The sequence below is a fragment of the Ranitomeya variabilis genome, chromosome 7, assembly GCF_051348905.1.
Source record: "Ranitomeya variabilis isolate aRanVar5 chromosome 7, aRanVar5.hap1, whole genome shotgun sequence".
NCBI lineage: Eukaryota > Metazoa > Chordata > Amphibia > Anura > Dendrobatidae > Ranitomeya > Ranitomeya variabilis.
In genome coordinates, this window is record NC_135238.1 from 123476316 (window position 1) to 123495024 (window position 18709).

Here is an 18709-nt window from a genome sequence, read left to right on the forward strand (position 1 = left end):
ATATCGGTAGTCATGCCACATCAACAGCGTAGAGCAGAAAAGAAACCTCTGAGCTGTCGACATGACATCAGTGGAAGTCGCAGAATCCCACGGTCAGTGACGGCTCTGTGCTGCCAGAGATCTGTGCCAGGCAGAACAGGCAGGTCGTTATCAACAACCTGCCTGTTAGTTCTTGGGCCCAGAGTAAAAAAAAATAATAAAATAGTCCTGATAACCCCTTTAACATATCCCACTTGCTGACGCCTGCACATTTCCTATTTACTGGATTTCTTCTGTTTTATTCTTTCATATTTGAAGAACCCAGGTAAATGCCTGGCAAACAAAGCAGTACATTTACAAGTGACCCGGCAATTCCTGCAAATCACCAGTTCCTCAATCCTCCATTTAATGTTGAATCACAAAAATTGAGCTTGGATTTAAGTTGGTATACACGCAGCACATAAAAGCATCACACTGGCCATAAAGCACACAAAACCTACAAGAAACAAAATGAGCAAAAAACCTGCTGTTACTAAATAAGTAAAAAGCAATTGCATTTAAATAACACAGTTCTTAGTAATACTGTTTTTGATCAACAATAGCATAAAAGCCATCCCGCCATCATCAAGGTGCCCTGACCGGGACGGTCCTATGCTGTCTAATATTAAAAACCATACCTTGTGTCAGAGTTGATCTCAGTGTGTGAATAAGGGCAGACAAAAGGACTGGGTCCCAATCTATGGACAACAGCCTGGGGAAGCTTTTAAATGTAATTACCAGCTCAGAAAAGGGAGGCCACGCCCCGGCTTGCACAAAATCCAAAAATACAAAGGAACATTACACTTAAAAGCTTCCCCAGATTGGTGTCCATACCTTTGTGGCCAAAAGTATTGACACCCCTGCAATTCTGTCAGATAATACTCAGTTTCTTCCTGAAAATGATTGCAATCACAAATTCTTTGGTATTATCTTCATTTAATTTGTCTTAAATGAAAAAACACAAAAAGAATTGTCCTAAAGCCAAATTGGATATAACTCCACACCAAACATAAAAAAGGGGTGGACAAAAGTATTGGCACTGTTTGAAAAATCATGTGATGCTTCTCTAATTTGTTTAACTAAAAGCACCTGTAACTTACCTGTGGCACCTAACAGGTGTTGGCAATAACTAAATCACACTTGCAGCCAGTTGACATGGATTAAAGTTGACTCAACCGCTGTCCTGTGTCCTTGTGTGTACCACATTGAGCATGGAGAAAAGAAAGAAGACCAAAGAACTGTCTGAGGACTTGAGAAACCAAATTGTGAGGAAGCATGAGCAATCTCAAGGCTACAAGTCTATCTCCAAAGACCTGAATGTTCCTGTGCCTACCGTGCGCAGTGTCATCAAGAAGTTTAAAGCCCATGGCACTGTGGCTAACCTCCTTAGATGTGGACGGAAAAGAAAAATTGACAAGAGATTTCAACGCAAGATTGTGCAGATGTTGGATAAAGAACCTCGACTAATATCCAAACAAGTTCAAGCTGCCCTGCAGTCCGAGGGTACAACAGTGTCAACCTGTACTGTCCGTCGGCGTCTGAGTGAAAAGGGACTGTATGGTAGGAGACCCAGGAAGACCCCACTTCTTACCCCGAAACATAAAAAAAAGCCAGGCTGGAGATTGCCAAAACTTACCTGAAAAAGCCTAAAACGTTTTGGAAGAATGTTCTCTGATCAGATGATACAAAAGTAGAGCTTTTTGGGCAAAGGCATCAAAAAAGAGTTTACAGGAGAAAAAAAGAGGCATTCAAAGAAAAGAACACGGTCCCTACAGTCAAACATGGCGGAGGTTACCTGATGTTTTGGGGTTGCTTTGCTGCTTCTGGCACTGGACTGCTTGACCGTGTGCATGGCATTATGAAGTCTGAAGACTACCAACAACTTTTGCAGCATAATGTAGGGCCCAGTGTGAGAAAGCTGGGTCTCCCTCAGAGGTAATGGGTCTTCTAACAGGACAATGACCCAAAACACACTTCAAAAAACACTAGAAAATGGTTTGAGTGAAAGCACTGGAGACTTCTAGGGTGGCCAGCAATGAGTCCAGACCTGAATCCCATAGAACACATGTGGAGAGATCTAAAAATGGCAGTTTGGAGAAGGCACCCTTCAAATATCAGGGACCTGGAGCAGTTTGCCAAAGAAGAATGGTCTAAAATTCCAGCAGAGCATTGTAAGAAACTCATTGATGGTTACCGGAAGCGGTTGGTCGCAGTTATTTTGGCTAAAGGTTGTGCAGCCAAGTATTAGGCTGAGGGTGCCAATACTTTTGTCTGGCCCATTTTTGGAGTTTTGTGTGAAATGATCAATGTTTTGCTTTTTGCTTCATTATCCTTTGTGCTTTTTCATTTAAGACAAATTAAATGAAGATAATACCAAAGAATTTGTGTTTGCAATCATTTTCAGGAAGAAACTGTGTATCATCTGACAGAATTGCAGGGGTGTCAATACTTTTGGCCACAACTGTAGTTTGGGACCTGGTCCTTTTGTCTGCCCTTATTCACACACTGAGGTCAACTCTGACACATGGTACGGTTTTCAATATTAGACAGCGTAGGACCGTCCCGGTCAGGGTCACCTTGACGATGATGGGATGGCTTTTAAGTTATTTTTGATCAAAAACAGTATTACTAAGAACCCCGAGTTATTTAAATGCACTTGCTTTTTACTTATTTAGTTACTGCAGGGTTTTTGCTCATTTTGTTTCTTGTAGGTTTTGTATGCTTCATTTAATGTTGTGGTTGAACAATCGCTCTCATATTGCTTTACTTTTTCCTCAAAAGAAAGTTCTGGCCGGAGTAACAAGATACTATTACAGCTGTGCACCACTGGATTTGCTCTACTGTGAAGACATAGTCGTCTTCATAGTACAATGTTAACTAATGGTTAGGCAGATAAGGCTATGTGCACAAGAACGCTTTTTTTCTGGCAGGCGAAATGGACAAGGTTTTCAAGATGAAATCATTTAAAAAAAAAAAAAACTGTCAATTTTTCCCTAAAACATTTTTAAACATTTTTTTCTTGTCATTTTTGTAAGTTTTTTTGTGGGAGTCTTTTATGTGTTTTTATTCTCCTGCAGAGTCTTTTGAGACAATTTACAAGCGGTTAACTTTATAAAGCAATGATTAACATATGAAGTTGAGAGGAGCAGAGGACTTGGGGAGCACATACAAACTCCTTGCAGGTGTTGTCCTTGGTGGGGTATGAACCCAGGACCCCAGTGCTGCAAGGCTGCAGTGCTAACCACTGAGCCACCGTGCCGGATCTCTCCATTCTATTGTGAGGTTCCAGAGTGCTTTTTCAGGTGTTTTTTGGAGCAAACAAGAAACTTCATTTGAACGTATCCTATGGGCTCGTGCACACTTTGCGTTTTTTGACGCGGATTTGACGCTGCGGATCCGCAGCAGTTTTCCATGCAGGGTACAGTACAATGTTACCCTATGGACAACAAAAACCGCTGTGCCCACGATGCGGAAAATTCATTGCGGAACCGCTGCGGAAAAAAAGGAGCATGTCACTTCTTTCTGCGGATTCCGCAGCGGTTTTCAACATGCACCAATAGGAAAGTGCTGTTGAAAACCCGCAGAGGAATCCGCAGAAGAAACCGCAGGAAAATCCGCAGTGAAAACCGCTGCGGTTTTGCACTGCGGATTTTCCAAATCCGCAGCGGAAAAATCCGCAGAAGAATCCGCAAAGTGTGCACATACCCTTACAGTTCTCACAACATGGGAGCAATTGTTCAGTCTTCGAGAACATAAGAGATTTGACTACCATGAAGTAACTGAAAATAACGCACTCTGCAGTGATAAGGACAAAACAACTGACGTAGAGGTTTTCTCATGAACAAAGTTCATTTTAATCAATAGATCTTGGAATAATAATAATTTCCACAATTGGATCTTTTTAAATAAAATGCCCCTATGCTGAGATAATCCTATAACTGTGCCCCTGCTGTGTACTGTGTAATGTCTGTGTCTGACCGTGCAGGGACATGGTCTGATCATACCACAGCTCCTGGGCAGGGGCAAAGAAAAAGAGTATACTGACACTACAGCACGGGATTGCAAATAATTATTTCTTTGAGGTAAAACATTTAAAAAAAAAAAAACAGAAAAAAGTTTTAGCTCACAAAAAGAATCAGCTGTGATCCCATGCTGTGCTATCTGTAGCCTCTCTTTTGCCTCCTTCCAGGTCCACAAGCTGTGGTATGATCAGACCATGTCCCTGTACAGTCAGACACGGCCATTACACAGTACACAGCAAGGGCACATTTATAAGATTATCTCAATACAGGGACATTTTATAGATTAAAATGAACTTCAAAATTATCTTTGTTTGTGGGAAAACCCCTTTAAAGATTAGGTAAAAGTCATGCTGATTTTCAGAACAAGAACTGGATGGTATTCTTTTCCTGGGGCAGCGAGTCCTGGAAGGCCTGTATCACTATTAGGACCTGATGTCAGTATCCATCAGCTGTAGATACTGCTCTGTCTGTTCTTCATATTCATTTTTCAAAATTGTGATTTGTAGTAATGAAAATGTGTCTTCTATTCACCGTACACTTATGTTCTTGCACCCACTATATCAGATGCTTGGCTCGGATCTCTAATGGAAGTTGTCAGTGCGGCTTACATGACATCTCCCAACTGAACCCTCTTGTCTTATCCACCTTATTATCCTGTGATTTATACAGCACTGGTAGTTCTCAAGAGAGCAGCGCAACCGCCATCTGTCTGTCCTCCATCCGCATGGCAAACATGTAATAGATAATGATGGTCCGTACAAGCCCCGAGGGTTGTGTCACCGGACAAGAACCTGAAAATTTAACCTTTCTCATATGCAAGAAAATGGTTATTAGAGCACGGTCCTATAATGAAGGGGAAGTCACATATTGTCTGCACACATCAGCATCTTCAGAGCACTCAATAATCCAGGACAGAGCTGAATAAACATGCTGGTGCCCAAACAGCCCCTCTGGTCAATTCCTGTCCTGATCTGACCCAAGGAGCTCCGCCACCTCGAAGATGAAAGATTACTGACGCTTCGGTCTCAGCACCGTGTGCCGATTCCCTTCTCATTATTTTGCAGAGCATAACATTATGGAATCACAATCAGCTTGCAAGGAACACTTCCAAGGATGTGCCAAGCACAAAGCTGTCAGGGCTTTGCTCAAAATGAGTTAACCCTTCCCGTGCACAAGCTTGCTTGATATGATTGATTTGGGCGATTTATCTGGCTCCTAAAGTTCCTTGGGCCAAGTGTCCTGAATGACAACAGACCCACATCATGCAGATTGTTTTATATGAGCCGCTTTCAGAAGTGAAATCCACAAAAACCCTGATAGAGACCATACTTACCCGTTCCCATCCCAGCTAGTTTTGTTTTTTGAGCTTGGGGTTTTTCTCCCCTTCTTGCAAGATTCAGAGCTTTTTTATTTCACTGCTGCTAAGTCCATGTGCCATCCAAGTGTGGCGAAATGGAGAGAAATGGAGATGTTTTTATGGCGCAGAGAAAGGAACCAGGGCAGTATGATTACTGCAATACCAAACATTGATAGAAAATGTAAAAAAAAATAAAAAATTCTGAGACACAAAACTTATGTTCCAATTGATGTAGCTTTTTACAAGAGGATTTCACTTTTTATTGACACTATGGAGGGTACATAGGTTGATTTAATCACTTTTAATTGCATTTTTTTTTGGGGGGGGGGGGAAGATGGGGATAGACCATGAGATGACAATCTTCGCATTTTGTTTCTCTTTTCTTTTTAATTTAAAATTAAATTTAAATATTTAGATTTTGATTGATCCAATTTCACGGTTAAGCAATGACGAAAATCTCTATTTTTGATGTAGTATTAAAGGGGGAAAAGGAGATGAATTTAATTTACCGTATATTCTTTTTCTTAATGTTTTGATTTTTTTTTTTTTCTCCTTTTCCTTTCTTTCATGTGTCAAAATGGGACTTTAACCTACAACTGACTAATTGCTCAATAAAGTAATAATAAAGTACTGCACTATATAACAAAAATCAAGGTCTCCTATGGAGATCAACCTTCATTAGACCTCAGGCTGCCATGGCAACCCATCAGAAACCCCATAAACACTCTGATGTGGCAATGAGCAGCCGAGTGATAAGTGATAGAGGCAGTAATGGTTTAAACAGCAATGATTGCTGCGGTTACACATCCCGAATGCCTTACAAGCTCCTGAGCCCGCTCCAAACACCTGAAGTTTGACGCACGTGTGTCACACATCAGGAAGGGTTTAATTTTTGAAGACGGTATGGTAAACGAATTACTGCTACCATAACGTACTAATATGACGGTCACTAAACGTTATGTGATTGAAACAAAGCGCTCCCCGACATTCACAATCTTTATAATGCATCAGTACCATTCATTTCATAAGGTCTTTACCTTCTGTTGCATAAAATGCGGCACCAGACTTTCCTCCTCGAGCCTGCCATGGTACACAGTGAGCCAGGGAGCGGATGAAATCTTCTTCACTACTTCCTAAAATTACTTTGCGCATTCTGTGAAACTCTCCAGCATAGTAAATCCGGCAGTAAAACTTTGCATTGGCATCTGAAAACTCTGTATAAGAGGAAGAAAAGGTGATAAACTATGGAATAAAACACTAATGAAAAAGAAATGTATATACACACCGTAGTTTTGGGACTATAGGACACAACAATTTATAAAACGCACCTCAAATTCACAAAGGAGAAAATTGGAAAGATATTCGATAATAATTTAAATGTACCTGGTGGTGTAAAGAAGTTGGGAGGTAATGGCTCTCCTGTTTGTGTATGTGCACATATACAAGAACACACGCACACCTCTCATACACACTGTTCACACAATACCACATTGTGAAGTTTCCTCCTGGCATATGAATGATCATATGACATGAAAGCTCCTTCAACTACTCAGGAGTTATGTGAAGGTCCTGGTGATGGATCAGTGTCCTGCAGGTGGAGAGAGAACTGTGCTGATGAAGTTTTCTCAATGATCAGTGAATGAACATAAAGAAATCGAAGCTAAAATCAATATTTGATATGACCCCTCTTTGCCTTTAAAACCACATCAATTTATTTTTTAGGTATACTTGTACACAGCTTTTAAAGGAACTCCGCAATGAGGTTGTTCCAAACATCTTGGAGAATTAACCACAGATCTGTGGATGTAGGCTTGTGCAAATCCTTATGTATCTCTATGTAATACCAGACAGATCCTGTGATGTTGACATCAGGGCTCTGTGGGCACTTCCAGGACTCCATGCTCTTCTTACTGTGAAGATTATTCTTAAATGATCCACTACTCGGACAACCCTTTCTCGATCCCTGCGTTTCCCCCCAGTGAAATAATAGTGGATCTGGCACTGGAAGTAAATATAGGTGTTATTATTTTACTGGAGGGGGAAACATAGGGAGTGAGAAGGGGCTGTCTGAGTAGTGGACAACACCTTTATTGACATTTGCTGTATGTTTGGAGTCATTGCCCTGCTGCAGAATAACTTTGGAGCAAATCAGATGTCTCACTAATGGTACTGTATGATTGATAAGTATCTGCCTGTATTTCTCAGCATTGAGGACACCAAGCAATGGGCAACATTGAGGACGATAGACTCAGTGGTTGGCAAAGGAAACTTAGTGCAACAGATGAAAGACACGTTTATTTTCCTTCAAAATTAGAAGATGTCCCGCAGTGCCATCAGCTGAGAACTGGCAGTAACCAGACGGGCACAGCTACACCAATCTATTGTTCTGAAAATCCTGGCCAGAAGTGGTCTTCATGGAAGAATTGTAGTCAATGTCATTAAGAACTATTTAGAACATGAAGATGAAGGAGTCCTGAAAATGATCTATCCTCCACAGAGCCCTGATATCAACATCCAGTCTGTCTTGGAAAGCATTGAAGAGACAGAAAGATTTGTGCAAGCCTACATCCACAGATGATATGTTTGTTCTCAAAGATGTTTGGGAGAATCTACCTGCCAAATTCCTTCAAAAAGTGTGTGCAAGTGTACCTAAAAGAATTGAAGGTTTGATATGGTTTGATAATAAAAGGTGGTCACACCAGACATTGACTTGGATTTTTCTTTTGTTCATTCTAATATATCAAGTATAGGAGCATAAGGAAGAGAGTAATTATACAGTAATTTACAGAAGACAAGTGTTTGAACATGATAATGACCTAGTACCATAAATTTACCTGTGCTTGGTTCTGAGTTTTAACCCAAGATTAATGTATATTTCAGGCACAGGCTTAAAGCTCTTAGAATCTATGCAGAGCAGGTCTTATCTCCATCTGTCAGGCACAGCTTGGGAACATTTGGAGAACACAGAAGCCGTTTATTACGTCTTCTTTTTATGGCTATATAGGGCTCATAAGTGCTATGCTGTGAACAGAAGAAATGGCTGTGCCAAACCTTCAAGAAGGGGACAGGTATATCTTATGATTGCAGGAATCTACACGGCATAGCCATGATCAGCAGTGACAGTGACGTATGAAACAGCAGGGGGTTGTTTGGCTGTTATTCCTTGTACTGGGGCTCCTATGGATTCTCTAGTTAAAGAGGGAAAATGCACAACAAAGAAAAACCATATGCTTCACAGGGATCTTTCATGTTGTCTTGTGGTCAAATTATATACAGCTCTGGCAAAAATTAAGAGACTACTGCAAAATGTTCTGTTTGTCTGATTTTTCTCTTTATAGGTATATTTTTGAGTAAAATTAAAATTGTTCTTTTATTCTATAAACTACTGACAATATATCTCCAAAGTTCCAAGCAGTAAATTTTGTATTTATTTTCTGAAAATGAGAAATGGTCAAAATAACAAAAAAATGCATTGCTTCCAGACCTCAAATAATGCAAAAAAAACATTTTAATAATCATTTAGAAACAACAATACTAATTTTTTAACTTAGGAAGAGTTCAGAAATCAATATTTTGTGGAATATCCATGATTTTTAATCACAGCTTTCATGCGTCTTGGAATGCTTTCCACCAATCTTTCACATTGCTTTTGGGTGACCTTAAACCACTCCTGGTACAAACATTTAAGCAGTTCTTCTTTGTTTGATGGCTTATTACTTGTGGGGATGCTTCAGCAAGGCTGGAATTGGGCAGTTTGTTCTTTGTGAAGGATGTATAAATCAAGCCACATACAAAGTTATAATGGTTATGACACCTACAGGGTCCTGTGTGAAAAAGTGATTGCCCCTTAAACCTAATAACTGGTTGAGCCACCCTTGTTGCAACAACAACTGCAATCAAGTGTTTGTGATAACTGGAAATTAGTCTTTTATAACACTTTGGAGGAATTTTGGCCCACTCATCTTTGCAGAATTTTGTATTTCAGCCACATTGGAGGGTTTTCCAAGCATGAACCACCTTTTTGAAGTCATAACACAGCATCTCAATCAGATTAAGGTCAGGACTTTGACTAGGCTACTCCAAAGTCTTAATTTTGTTTTCCTTAATCCATTCAGAGGTGGACTTGCTAGTGTGTTTTGAATCCTTGTCCTGCTGCATAACCCAAGAGCGCTTCAGCTTGAGGTCACAAACAGATGGCCGGATATTCTCCACGTGACTGTAATTACCTGCAGAATTTGTTCTATTTGGTGTGAAATGTAACCAGTAAAGATATAAGAAAAAAGAAGTAAAAAGCTAACCCCCAGATTTTTTTTAGTTCGCAATTTTTTTTTTTCAGATTAACACAGTTATTTATATGCATCCTATAATAGCAAAAAAAAAAAAGTAATATAATTTGTCATGCACAAAATGCAGACTGGTAATAGCCATATCTATGAAAAAATAAAGTTATGACTGCTGAAAAATGGAGAATAAAAATCAAAAATGAAAAAAATTAGCTGTGATTAAGGCCTGGTCAATAAGTGGTTGACTATGCTGCTCAAAACATTTCAATACTCAAAAATCTATAGTCAGTAATGTCTTCTAATATCAGTGGCGTAGGAAGGGGGGTGCGGGGGGGGCGGGCCGCCCCGGGCGGCACAGTGCGGGGGGCGGCACAATGTGGGGGTGAGTCAGTGGCGTATCTAGAGGGGAGCAGCCGGCAGGGGGGCGCAGTCAGGCCGCCTAAAGCGGCGGTCCGCAGTGTCTCCCCCGGCGGCTGCATTCTGTCACCCCCCGCACTGGGAGTCAGCTGTTCTCTGTGCCGACTGTCAAGCTGACAGCCGGCACAGAGAAGCTGCGGCGCGCCGGCTCCCAGTGTTCAATTGTACTCGTATCTGTGATGCGAATACAATTGAAGCTCTGACTGCCGGGTCAGAGCGACGCCAGCAGCGTGATCAGGTCATGTGATCACGCTGCTGACGTCACTCACCTGCGCGGCAGAGCAGGAGCTGCAGATCGACCAGGAGACACAGAGCGGTGGAAAGTGCTCCAGTGGAGCTGAAGACACCGAAGGTGCAGGGGGGGATTTACTGTGAGTGGGGATGGGGGAAAATATTGTGGGGGGGATTTAATGTGAGTGGGGATGGGGGCATATATTGTGGGGGGGATTTAATGTGAGTGGGGATGGGGGGCACATATTGTGGGGGGGATTTACTGTGAGTGGGGATGGGGGGCATATATTGTGGGGGGGATTTACTGTGAGTGGGGATGGGGGGCATATATTGTGGGGGGGATTTACTGTGAGTGGGGATGGGGGATATATTGTGGGGGGGATTTAATGTGAGTGGGGGGGATTTAATGTGAGTGGGGATAGTGGGATATATTATTGGATTGGGGATATTTAATATGAGTGGAGATGGGGGGATTTATTGTGGGGGGAGATTTAATGTGAGTGGAGATGGGGTATTTATTGTGTGTGGAGATGGGGGATTGAATGTGTGTGGGGGGAGATTTGTCATGGGGATGGGGGGATTTAATGTGTGGGGGAGATCTGAGGACACAAAGTGAAGAGCAAAGGGGGAGATGGGGGGGCATATATGAGGAAACAGTATGGGGGATGGGTGCAGACAGCTTGGGGTCAAACGGGGGAATGTATGCGGACACAGTATGAGTAGCGATGTGAAAAACGTATGTGGACAGAGTACGGGGAGTGAGGGTGTTGGGATGTGTGCATGCGTAGCATGGGGGACAGTGTAAGGGCACAGCCAGGAGGGGATAGTATACAAAGGAGGGGGAGTACAGTATAAATACTGGGCCCTATAGGGGGGACACAGTATGAGAGGTCAGTGTGAAGAGGGGTCCGGTATAGAAAGGAGAGGTCAGTGTGAAGAGCATGTACCATAAGAGGGACAGTGTGGGGGTCATATTTTATGCAGACAATATAGTGAGGGGAAATGTTTTATTCAGGAGCATTTTAATGACACTTGTATCTTTAAGGACATCATGTGGAGATTTTCTGCAAAAGAACGGAGAAGATGGAAGTCTGCAGAGACGGCTGTGGATGAGAAAACTCATCATGGGGTCTGGACAAGATGAAGAAATGAAGGAGAACTCCTCCAGAGGTGACGTCATCTATAAGGTACCTGGATGTAAATGTTATTTGTGATACTAATTTTCATGTTTTTATTTATGTTAGGAGCATTAAAGGGGATGTCCAGGTTTGTAATGAGTCTGCAGTCATTCTTTGTGACTGCAGACTTCTGACTTCTCACAGTGCGCCCTGCACACTGTCAGGATTCTCTGGTGCTGGCGATTTACATACATGCGGTCACGTGCTGACTAGACATGTGTGGCCTCACTCTATGAAAATGAACTGAGCGAGGCCAGGCACGTCTAGTCGGAATGTGGTCAGAAGTATACAAATCACATGCTTGTGCTGACATGACTGTCCACCGGCCAGGGAGAATCCTAAAAGTGTGCAGTGCATGCGTTGTGAGAATTCAGAAGCTGCGATGTCAGGATTCAGCTCTGCAGGTTCCAGTCGTCGACACATGGACACGTCACTCATATGCGATTTTTATACTCATGGTCCTGTAACAACGAGCTTCTCTTCTGCTTCTCTCAGTTTTTCACTGAACATTGGGAGCTTAAGGGAGAGGAGCTCGTCGGTACATGACTAAGTGTGAAAATCGCATACGTTCTGGGGGGGGGGGGGGGGGGGCGCCAAACTCGGGAACAGCCCCGGGCGGCAAAAGCTCTAGCTACGCCCCTGTCTAATATGCCTAAATATAAATACATATTAGAACTATTGGAAATCCAAAAAGCAACGTTTTCATTGACAGAAAGACTGGCAGAGAGAGGAACTCTGGATATGTGAACTCAATCGGGAATTGGCAGGGCTTTGGAAGACGCGTATATCCGCTGCGTCCAAAGCACTGCCGGATATTGAACGCAGGTGAATCGGCTTGAGTTCACTGAACCGTGCGGATTCACTGCATCCAATACACTGTATGGGTGAAATTTCTCTTGTGGAGACTCGCGTCTTCATAAGATAAATAGACATGCTGTGGTCTAGTCCCATAGTGTGCATGGGATTTCTTGAAATCCTATCCACTAAGCTGTAAAATATGGATGCTGAGGGTTTGATGCTGCACAAGTACCACAGTGTCCAAACCGCAGCCTTTACTAATCATGTGCGCATACCCTTAGACCATCCCCGCACACATTCCTGCATAATTACCAGTGATACCAAGTGCAGGGCAGATTTAGAAGCCATCAATGAGAAGCTGATCAGTATGTCCTACTCCTTAGACCGCAGTTATTTGCCGGAATCTTTCCTGTGACCAAATGTTCAATTCATCTGTAGCACAGCAGGTAAAATTATATTTTACCAGTTTTTATTAATATCAAGAGGGAGAAATTCCCTGCGGTGAACTCGCCTCTACACCATGAGATTTTTTCTCACTGTGCTAGCGGTGATCTCACCAGAGTGAGGTCACCACAGTTCATTGGCCCCGCTGGGAACGCAGCCTCAGTGACCTGCAGTAACCTCGATGAGGTCACCGCAGCTCATTCACCAGTGGTTCTCAGCCAGGACAGTCGCATCTTGGTATTGTCCAGGTTGAAAACTATTAATCTCCAGACATATATTACGGCATCAGACATAAGGACGGACAGGTGAGGGATATTGTTGCTTTTTATTTTTGTTTTATTACAGGAGAGGAGGGATTCAATGAAATGGGTGTTAGGTGAGTAAACTGTGTTTGTTATTTTAAATAAAAAAAGGAAAAGAGTGTTTTGTTTTTATTTCAAATAAAAGACTTTATTCTGGCTGTGTGTTCATTTACAACACAACTATAGGATTAGTAATGGATAGGAGTCTTATAGACGCCTCTCCATTACTAAGCCATGGGCATGATGTCACCTGACAATACAAAGGTGACATCAACCCCATAAATATTACCCCACTTGTCACCGCTACAGGGCAAATGGGAAGAGCTGGGCAAAGTGCCAGAACTGGCATATCTAATAGATGTGCCTTTTTCTGGGAAGCTATTTTTTGGCTTGCGGGGGAAAATATCCATGGCCCCTTACCAGCCTGAGAATACCAGCCCCCAGCTATCTGCTTTAGATGGGCTGGTTGTCAAAAAATGTGGGGGAACACACGCAGTTTTTTAAATTATTTAAAGAAACAGCATGGGACCCCTCTATTCTTGATAACCAGCCTTGCTGAAGCTGACAGCTGAGGGTTGCAGCCCCCACCCCAGCTGTCCGTTTTGCCTGGCTGGTTATCATAAATACATTTAAAAAATATATATTTATTTAGAGTGCAGGCTGATGAATACTCACATCAACCGCTGCTTGCTCTCGCAGTTATTAGCACCAGTAGTCATCAGCTGATGGGAGCAGTGGTCCCATCAGCTGAAGCCAGTGATCGGGGGTAAACTTTTTACCTCCAATCACAGCTGCATGCTCACGCATTCATTTGACAGGTGGGAATCACGGCTGTCTGACCAGTGGTAATGATTTTACCACCGATCAGAAGCAGTGCCGTTCTGTCATGCACGTGTTCGGGCCCCCAATTCAAGTACCGTAAATGGGGTCCAGATTCTGGTCCGGGTACTGTTCTGGTACCATAACTTTTTTTTTTTTTTTAACTGTTCGGCCAAACCTCTAGGTAATGCCCATCTCTACACCTGGGTATGCCAGGTAGTCCAAGGATCTTCAACCTTCATACAGTCACTGTCCATTACTTCCTATTGCAGGCCTGCTGCATCTGTAGTCAATGACACACTAACGGGCATCCAGTAAACTAAGAGTGCCAAATTAACTCCCTGCTGAATAAAACTGGCTTCATCCTGTGGAGCATTAGTGCGGTGACATAGTATTGGTAAGTTAGTCAGTATGGCAGTTTTTCTCTGTGATGGTTTTTGGATTTGATGCATTTTCAGTGAGCTTAAAATTTCAATGTAGGGACTTGAAAAGAGGATAAAACAACGAGAACCCTTGCCTTGAGTTGCGGATTTGTGTATTTTTACAAAAATATCAACCAATACCTAATATATTCTATCAATGCCTAAAACAGACATCAAAAAGTATGGACTATGCCAACAATATCCAGAGGCATGGCACAGGATAGCTACAGATGTACCCAGCAAACTGACAGCTGTTTACAGAGGCTGTCACAGAAGTAATTAAAGAAGGTTGGCAATCCTTATCGGCTTAAAACGCTTTACAGCAAAACTTGCCTACCCGCTTTTCTTGGGTATCGTATATAATTGGTCACAAGCCTCCAGCGCTGCAGAATATGTTTGCACATTATAAATAATTGACAATATCTCCTGACTGTGTGAACACTACCTGAAGAAAAGTCTCTTATCCTCACATCAATTTCGTGTACTAAGTAGCTTTCTGTGAATCTCCCGAGTGACAGAAAATGCCACAGCGTGACTCAAGAATTGTCAAATCTGGCAGTCTTAAAATGGCAAACAATATAGGGAACATAGGGAGAATTCAACACAGATCAGATCATATAGCTTGAGTGATGCTGCAATTATAGCGTGCAGCTCATCCTCACAATGCAGCAGTGGGCAAAAAGAAGTTTCTAACAATCAAACTTAAAATGTTTAATTACATCTACCACAAATGTCTAAAAAGCTTCAACACTTAATGACGTTCCTTGCCCAGCATTGACTACATATCCCTAACATACATATTAGCCAGATGCACGGATTACATAATTCTATGGTGTTACACTGGGCCGTAGTGAGACTTGACTGTGCTCCATTAGTAAAATACAGGCTCTGATACTGATAACTGTACCTGGTGCAAATTCTATTATCTCTCATATATCATGATGTTGGGGCAGGTGTACGGAGTGGGCTCAGAACCTCAGACTGTTCCACACAGGGCATGTGCAAGTGGTGTTTTACCATTAGCATTTGCAGCTAAAAGCAGCGAACAAAGTTAGCTCAGATCATTGCCGACAGCCCATATAAAGTAAATCTGCCTGAAAGATTTCACCCCTCAAATTATTCATATGTGCATGCAGCCCTTCCTTTCAAAGACCACCAATACCTTTACATAGCCACTCAGTTTCTCTGGTACAGAGAAATATCAGTAGCTGAATGAATAAGCAAATGAGGCTGAAGTGCTTTCGGTGCGTGGAAGCACTTCCCAAACTTGTCACTCCAGTTCTTTTCCCTGTCTAGCACTGCCTTTTCCTGCTTGACCAAAATCTCTTTTGCTTTAAGTCACACAAACAACAAGCTATCAGTCAAGCAGGAGAACATGTCCTTGGGTGGGGAATAGAACTGGAGTGACAGAGGTTAGGGAAGTTCTTCCATGCAACAAAAGTATTTAAGCCTCATTTGCATATTAATCGAAGTCCTGATTTCTCAGTAACAGAGGAACAGACTGGTCATTTAAACGCATTGCTAACCTAGTCTTTGAAAAGGCTACATGTGCACATGTATTGCGATAATTCGATAATTTATGGGTTTGGTTATAAAAATGTGGAGGCTCATTGGTCAGTAAAAGAACTGAGATGTTAGATCACTAATCCCCAAATCCACATCAGTTCTTTTACTGACCAGGTTTATACCCAAACCCTTAAATTATCGCAATACATTTACATGATGGCATGCATTCATGTCACTTCAAAAGGTGGAAATCTTTGTGCCTCAAGGAGTATGTGGAGAAGTTGATAGTCACCCAGATAATGGCCTAGGAAAACAATGTGCAGACTCCATAGAGCACTGTTTGAAAACTTGGGTTGATTTTGTTGATCTTCCTGGTCTCCATATTGATTTTGATGATCTTCCTGGTCTCCATACTTCTTTTCACTTCTAAATTATGGAGTACGGTATATTTTCCTGGTCCTTTAGTGGAGTTCTTAGACTGTCTTGTTGTCTGCCTCCTGTAGGAGTACACTGCCGGATACTATGTAGAGCACACTAACTCCTTCTGCATCACTATGGTTAAAGGCCAGGTCAGCACATACTCCCAAATCCTTTTTAGTGGAGGTTCAGAGGAAAGCCCTGATGGAGACACTAAGGGTATGTGCACACGCTGTGGATTTCGCTGCGGAACCGCAGCGTTTCCGCAGTTGCGGGTCCGCAGCGGTTTCCCATAAGTTTACAGTACAATGTAAACCTATGGGAAACGAAATCCGCAGTGCACATGCTGTGGAAAAAACCGCGCGGAAACGCAGCGGTTTATATTCCTCAGCATGTCAATTCTTTGTGCGGATTCCGCTGCGGGTTTACACCTGCTCCAATAGAAAACTGCATTTGTAAACCCGCAGCGGAAACCGCACTAGAAACCGCGATAAATCCGCAGTAAAACCGCAGCGGTTTTGCACTGCGGATTTCTCAATTCCGCTGCGGAAAATTCCGCAATGGAATCCGCAGCGTGTGCACAAGCCCTAAGGGTACCGTCTCACATAACGATTTACCAACGATCACGACCAGCGATATGACCTGGCCGTGATCGTTGGTAAGTGGTTGTGTGGTCGCTGGGGAGCTGTCACACAGACCGCTCTCCAGCGACCAACGATGCCGAGGTTCGCTGGTAACCAGGGTAAACATCAGGTTACTAAGCGCAGGGCCGCGCTTAGTAACCCGATGTTTACCGTGGTTACCAGCGTAAAAGTAAAAAAAAACAAACCGTACATACTCACCATCTGATGTCCGTCAGGTCCCTTGCCGTCTGCTTCCTGCTATGACTGAGATCCGGCCGTACAGTGAGAGCACAGCACAGCGGTGACGTCACCGCTATGATCTGCTCTCACTTTCCGGCCGGCAGACAGAGCGGGAAGCAGACGGCAAGGGACCGGACGGACATCAGATGGTGAGTATGTACGGTTTTTTTTTTTTACTTTTACGCTGGTAACCACGGTAAACATCGGGTTACTAAGCACGGCCCTGCGCTTAGTAACCTGATGTTTACCCTGGTTACAAGCGAACGCATCGCTGGATCGCTGTCACACACAACGATCCAGCGATGACAGCGGGAGATCCAGCGACGAAAGAAAGTTTCAAACGATCTGCTACGACGTACGATTCTCAGCAGGGTACCGTCACACAGTGGCATTTTTATCGCTACGACGGCACGATTCGTGACGTTCTAGCGATATAGTTATGATCTCGCAGTGTCTGACACGCAGCAGCGATCAGGGACCCTGCTGAGAATCGTACGTCGTAGCAGATCGTTTGAAACTTTCTTTCGTTGCTGGATCTCCCGCTGTCATCGCTGGATCGTTGTGTGTGACAGCGATCCAGCGATGCGTTCGCTTGTAACCAGGGTAAACATCGGGTTACTAAGCGCAGGGCCGCGCTTAGTAACCCGATGTTTACCGTGGTTACCAGCGTAAAAGTAAAAAAAAAAAAACCGTACATACTCACCATCTGATGTCCGTCAGGTCCCTTGCCGTCTGCTTCCCGCTCTGACTGTCTGCCGGCCGGAAAGTGAGAGCAGATCACAGCGGTAACTTCACCGCTGTGCTGTGCTCTCACTGTACGGCCGGATCTCAGTCAGAGCAGGAAGCAGACGGCAAGGGACCTGACGGACATCAGATGGTGAGTATGTACGGTTTGTTTTTTTTTTACTTTTACGCTGGTAACCACGGTAAACATCGGGTTACTAAGCGCGGCCCTGCGCTTAGTAACCCGATGTTTACCCTGGTTACCAGCGAACCTCGGCATCATTGGTCGCTGGAGAGCGGTCTGTGTGACAGCTCCCCAGCGACCACACAACGACTTACCAACGATCACGGCCAGGTCGTATCGCAGGTCGTGATCGTTGGTAAATCGTATAGTGAGACGGTACCCTAACTGTAGTGGCAAAAGCTGTGTGAACCCAGCCTTGCTACTTTCCTACTTCCTAATCACTCCTCCACCTAATTCCATTGTCCTGCTATCTTTAGTATAAAGAGTCCACCTTTTTTTTTTCTTCATATATACACTGTCTTGAAAAATAACAGGTGTTTATTGAAAGAACAATGTCGGAATTGCAGGGTGTTTTCCCATCTTCCCACCATTTCACCCCACCTGGAATCTTTTTTTCTGTGCTATCAGTCTGCTAGATTGTACAGCTCATTATATATATATATATATATATATATATATATATATATATATATATATATCCCGCCTACAGTTATGAGGAAGGCAAATAAAAAAAAAAAAAAAACAAGTTCTGACCGTTGGAAGAGGACAATGAAAAAAATTTAAACTCAAAAATGAAAATTGACAATGTCCTTAATTAAATGGTTAATAAACAAACATTGGAAAATGTAAACTGGTCATATTAAAATGTTTCAAAAATCAGTGTA

General features: G+C 42.9%; 1 protein-coding gene across 3 annotated transcripts in view; it reads right to left on the reverse strand.

Moving 5' to 3' along the window:
• PIKFYVE (phosphoinositide kinase, FYVE-type zinc finger containing) overlaps positions 1 to 18709 on the reverse strand; it is a 450712-nt gene that overhangs the window by 53746 nt on the left and 378257 nt on the right. For all 3 annotated transcript variants that reach the window (XM_077275690.1, XM_077275691.1, XM_077275692.1), the window contains one exon: positions 6435 to 6611. In XM_077275690.1, the coding sequence (XP_077131805.1) occupies positions 6435 to 6611 (177 nt within the window). The remainder of the gene's footprint in view (positions 1 to 6434; positions 6612 to 18709) is intronic.